The following is a 6056-nucleotide window of genomic DNA, read 5'->3' as shown; positions in this document are numbered from 1 at the left end:
AGAGGGGAGGGGGGTGGGGGGATTGGTTAGCCTGGTGATGGGTATTAAAGAGGGTACGTTCTGCATGGAGAACTGGGTGTTATGCACAAACAATGAATATATATATATGTGTGTATATATATATAACAAAATATTATTAACATGTTATATATTATAGTATTGTATAGTATATATATTATTAACATATTAATAATATATTAACATAGTTAATAATATATTGTTCAGTTATTATAATATATTATTAAGTATATCTATACTAAAAAAGTGAATATATACAGTTTTATTGTTTTTATTAATTGGAAATAAAGGAAAACCATGAGTATTAAGATAGCTACCCAAAATTTCCTAAAGACAAATATTCAAAAGTTTATATAGGAAGACAACTGAAATTCTATAAAACAATGAATTTTCTAGAGTTCTTAGAAATTATAAGCAACCCTTGGCCCAGAATTGGAATAAAACTCCCTGGTTTTGAAAAAAATATGCTTACCTGGTAAATGTTTTGGAAAGCATAAGAAAGGTATTATCAAAGACCAAGCAAAGAGCCAACACAGAAGAAATCCAATCCACCACGCCCCCAGCCATCGTGGATCATCTTCAGTGATAGCTATGCTATAGGACAGAAAAACAAAATGTAAAAGTCAACTCTACCTTGTTCATTAAAATGCAGTTATGATAAGTACAGACTTTGTAATTCAAGTGCATATATAGGGGAATAGTATTATAGTTTCCAACATTTTAAGTTGAGTCATTGTGATGAATCAGATAACAGAGAGCAGGCATAAATGAGAGCTATAAGAATAATGGTTTACAAAGTATTTCAAATGGCAATATGACAGAGAAGTGCAAAATATTTAATAGTAAATACAGGTATGCTGAATATCTGTAGGCATACATAGAATTTCTGAACATTGTTTACCTAACTTTGGCTAAGTTTTTCTTCTCTACTATACTGAGTATATCTTACAGCAAATCACTGATCGATGTTGAAAGCCCATACACTGTGCTTTGATTAAGGCATTCATTTAAATGTAAAATTCATTTATTTTATTTATTTACCTATTTATTGAGGTATAATTGACATACAATATTATATTAGTTTCAGGTATACAATATAATGATGCAATATTTCAATATATTACAAAATGATCACCACATTAAGTCTACTTAACATCTGTCACCATATAGTACAGAATTGTTTTTCTTGTTTTGAGAACTTATAAGATTTACTCTCTTAGCAACTTTCAAATATGCAGTCCAATATTACCAACTATATTTGCCATGTTGTATATTATATCCCATGACTTAATTATTTTACAACAAGAACTTTGTACTCCTTTTACCCATTTCACCCATCCACCACCTATGGTAACCACGAATTTGTTCTCTGTATCTACGAGCTTGTTTTTTTGTATGTTTTTGTAGATTCTACATACACATGAAATCATATAGTATTTGTCTTTCTCTGTCTGGCTATAAAGTTCTTCTTAAAGTAATTTAGTAACAGTATTTTATAATGATTCTCATAGTTTTATATCAATAGGTTTCTCCCCCAAACACACCATTCCTACAACTCATATAATTCTCCACTGAATTTAAAAACCTTTCTTAAAAACTCAGCTCTCTGCTTCAAGGATTTTCTCTGTACATTTTTTATATAGTCTCTAAAATATTAACCTGGGACTAACAGCTCAAAGAACAAATCACATATCTATAACCACATTTTCTTATTCATTACTCAGAGTCACACATAGGATTGTGCAGTTTTGATTCCTAGTGGTAAAATGAGAAAATATGGCCTCACCAAAGGTTACTAACTTCTCTATATTCAGGAAAAAGAGAAGGTAACTTAGTGGTTAAAAGGAGGATTTGGGAGTCAAAAAGATCACCTTGAATTCATGCCTTAGTCACTTACCAACCTCTGTGTATCAATTACCTAATAAGATTATTAAAAGGATTAAATTAAGTGGAATGTAAAATATAATAACACACAAAATCTATGATATATATAAAATAGTATGGGATAAATAAACATTACCTATTATTATCCTCTATGGCCACAGTTAAAACCACACAACTGTGATTCCTTGACCATATCAGAACTACTACAGAACTTAGTCTGAGAATCATGGACTCTCGAGGCTTTTCAGGCTATCTACATCCAGCTAAGTCTACTAAAGAAATAACCAATTTTGATTAAATTCTTCTTTCTGAACAATGCATGGGGTCCTAGATATGTATGTTGAAAAATTTCACAGGTGACTTTTAAGCATCCTTATTTATGAATAAAAGCATTATACTAGGGGGTGGTATGGCATTAATTCATGAAGTAGTGCAGTTAAAACATTATAGAAAAATTGTGTGTTTTCAGTTTTGTTTCAAATACTTTGAAAATGTTCTATGATGTTAACATCATTAAAATAAAATAAACTTAAATAAGAGAAAAATAGATATTGCCTTGCCTTTGTCCCAAATCCACATCAATGTACAAGGTTAGCAGCTGTCCTCCCAATACATAGCCAACAGCAGGGCCTAATATTGACATAGAATAGCCAATTCCTAGAAGAACAAAGACATTGAAAATGGTCAACTATACAACTTTGCTATGAATGTCTTACAGTAGTGAGGAAATATTTTACTGTAAAAATTTGAAATGATTAGAATTACAACAAAGTTATGCATTTTCAGTAAAAAAAATACAATTTGAATGGTGCCACTTGTTAATAAGTCAAGGAACTTAAAAATATTTTAAAAATAAATATAACTATAAAATATGCTTTAAATATAAATATATATGTAATTCAGTGTAAAAGTTGTTAGACTATAATAATAATTGCAATAAATCCAACAACAATAAATTCAGGGAAAATTACATTATCTTAAATGGCAACAGAGGTAATATATCTACTATTACCCTTTATGGATGATGATAATTACTGTTTACAATTCTTATGGAAGAAAATAATGTGAAATGAGAAGCCTTTTCCACTCTGTACACACTCTAAAAGCAATCTGTATCTTGCACTATAGCAGCTGATTTTAAAACCTGGATTTGGTGATTAGCCTGGTTCATAAAAGTAAGCCATTAATTTAAACTCCCGCACTTAGTGAGTCTTCCATTTCTACCCGCAGCAGAATTAAACTGACCTTATTTCTCTCAGATATTTAAAATTTTGCCATATGTAACATTTAAATCTTTGCAAAAAATTATGCATACATTAGCATCTTCATATATTACCACCTTCTGAATTTTTTATTAACTGCTAAGATTCTCATTTGCATACACAAAAGAACAGAATCTATCATACCCAAAGCCAAGCATATGTCAATGGTAAAAATGACTTATGTACTTGACCAAGTTCCCAAAGTAGGGGTCATGCAAGGTGATCTTTTGAAGGACCATTGAGTCAAGATTCTGAAGAGAAAGACCTAAAAAATTAGGACTGATTTTTTGTTTTCCTGTGCATATTTGCTGATTCTACAAAAGACCCTGGGAAGGTTAACAATCCTTGCTAGTCTCTAGGAAGTAGGAAAAACAAGGTTGCAGTTCAGGGCCCCTAACTTGGGAGTTATACTTTATAAACTTCCCCCACCCTACATTTTATGTAGGCACCTAGGAGGCTATACTCTAAAAGTAAGGGTGAGTTAGAAGTAGACTTGCCCACAGTAAGTAAAGCTTTGCTTCAAATAAACTCAATCTGTGAAGTTACATAGAGGGGATCCCAAATTGTAGAATACAGAATTCATATCTATCCTCACAAACTTTTTATGAGAAGATGCCCCAGAAAGCCCTCTCTTCCCATCTGTCATGTGAGGACACAGTAAAAAGATGAATGTCTATGAGGTAGGAAGTGGGCCTCACCAGACACTGAATCTGTGAGTACCTTGATCTTAGAATTCTCAGCCTCCAGGGCTGTGAAAAATAAATTTCTGTGGTTTACAAGCCAACCAGTCTATGGTATTCTGGTACAGCAGACTGAAAGAATTAAGACAGTCTCAGAACAGAAAACAGGGCAGGATGTCAACAAAACTCATAACTGCATTCAGCTGAAGTACATGTGTCAGTAAATGATGAAACAAAAACAGTAATATTGCTATATCTGCCATCTACTGGGAATCTAATGGAAATACCCATGAAATTACAACTAACTTTTTAATAAGCATCTATTATATTTTTACTTATAAATTAAGCAATAAAATGAAATGATACTGAAACATTTATATTACAGAGAAAACTTACCAATGTACAGAGAAGATTTGTGTGTGGGAACAGAACCATCAATAAAGGCTGTTCCCAGGGTATAGAGAGGAGTTCCTCCCGTTCCCAGCAATAGTTGTCCCAAGATGAAGACATACAAGTAGTTAGAAAGCGAAGAACTTGAAGAGGCACAATTGGTTCTATTCCTTGTTGTTATGCAAGTATCTTTGGGGGAAAAAATTAAATTGTGAATTTATAGAAATTTAGCTAATAACTGAAACATCTATTTTTATCAATTATACTTGCCTAACAGCCTTCTTTATTTCTCTCAATCACTTCACTATGATTAAACTGTTCTTAAAATACATACATTACTAAAGAAAATTAAATATTATCATGTTAAAATTTAGACAATGTAGAACAAAACTGAGAAACATTAAACAATCAAAATTAACAAATTTGGAGTAAGTTAATATAAACACAATTGAAGCAAGTGGTGCCAGGGAAGTTTTCAGATTAAGGAAAAAAAAACTAGCCTTTATTTTTCTTTCCAAGTCATAAATACAGTATGACCAGCATATTGAATTTGTCAATCAATACCCTGAACACATGTGAAAAGCATACTTAGGTTATATGATATTTTGGTCAAAACAATAATTTCTTAATATTCACTACAAAGCCATAATACTTAAAGTTATGTCTAGTTCTTTCTTGTAGCTCAAACTATTTTATTAAATTTATTTTTTAAGCAACTTTTGGCCCTATAGAATATTCTTCTGAATATCATCAAAAGAAAAATGGTTATTTTTAAGATTTGATTAAAATCTTCTTAAAAATCACATTCAAAGGCTGGATAATATAGTAAACCCATACTTCCTAAACTCACCTGATAATATTAATGAATAAAGATGTTTGTTAAAAATATATTCCCAGCACTTTCTTTCCCTTTGAAGCTGGTAGTATCCAGAAACTGCATTTTAACAATAGCCTTAGATGATTCTATTTTCATTTCCTTAATATCAGATCAAGATGTATTACTTCCTGAATGATGAGATGAGTAAGACCCCCAAAGCACCAATCCTGAAGACTCTTTAACTGGTCCATGACCATCAGATTTTCAGATGCAAATTTTATGCATAAAATATTTATTATTCTTAATTTAAAATTTAAAACATACCCATAATTTTGTACATATTCATATTATAAGAGGTTGATGAATATTTTGGCAGATAATTTGTATTTATAACTGGCCTAAGTCTGAATTATTTGTCTTACCTCCCTGACCATGTCAGACATTTGACCTGTGACTTCTGGTTTCAATGTTCACTTTTCTGGAGGTAGCAGATTAGATTAAGACTAGTCTCTTATTATTGGATACATTGCACAATTAAACATACTTACATGTATTTCTTGGTTTATTATTTTTTCCTATTTCTTTTTTATAATAGAGAAATATCTTTCTGTAGTAATCTAGTAGATACCTTGACCATGTGAGTATTCTGTGGGGTTTTGGTGTTTGTTTTTTCCCATAGGAAGTCATCTATGAGGTTTCGCTTGTTTAAGTAAATTTTAAATAGCACAGAAGAAGATCAAGAGAAATACAAAACTCTCCCTTCCCCCTGCCTGCCTCCACTTTATGCTCTCCCATATAACTCACATGGAGGTAATGACAACTGTTAACAGTTCTTTTTATTTTTTTTCAGACATTTTCTCACACATTCACACATTTTATATCCATTTACTTTTTTTACACAAGTATGGTCATACTAAACATACTGTTCTTATACTCAACAACTTCCAGATTTCACTTATGTCCTCGACATCTTTGATGTTGGAATTTGATTGTATTTAAATTTCT

General features: G+C 31.4%; 1 protein-coding gene across 1 annotated transcript in view; it reads right to left on the bottom strand.

The window, feature by feature from the left end:
• SLCO4C1 (solute carrier organic anion transporter family member 4C1) overlaps positions 1-6056 on the bottom strand; it is a 60238-nt gene that overhangs the window by 23434 nt on the left and 30748 nt on the right. Inside the window, exons 3-5 of the mRNA XM_006727796.3 lie at positions 4241-4423; positions 2463-2559; positions 491-612 (exon numbers count right to left, since the gene is read on the bottom strand). Of these exons, the coding sequence (XP_006727859.1) occupies positions 491-612; positions 2463-2559; positions 4241-4423 (402 nt within the window). The remainder of the gene's footprint in view (positions 1-490; positions 613-2462; positions 2560-4240; positions 4424-6056) is intronic.

Source organism: Leptonychotes weddellii, chromosome 7 (assembly GCF_054177405.1).
Source record: "Leptonychotes weddellii isolate Sample4059 chromosome 7, ASM5417740v2, whole genome shotgun sequence".
In the NCBI taxonomy this organism is placed as follows: domain Eukaryota; kingdom Metazoa; phylum Chordata; class Mammalia; order Carnivora; family Phocidae; genus Leptonychotes; species Leptonychotes weddellii.
Note: the sequence above shows the minus strand (reverse complement) of the source record. Positions and strands in the feature narration are given on the sequence as shown.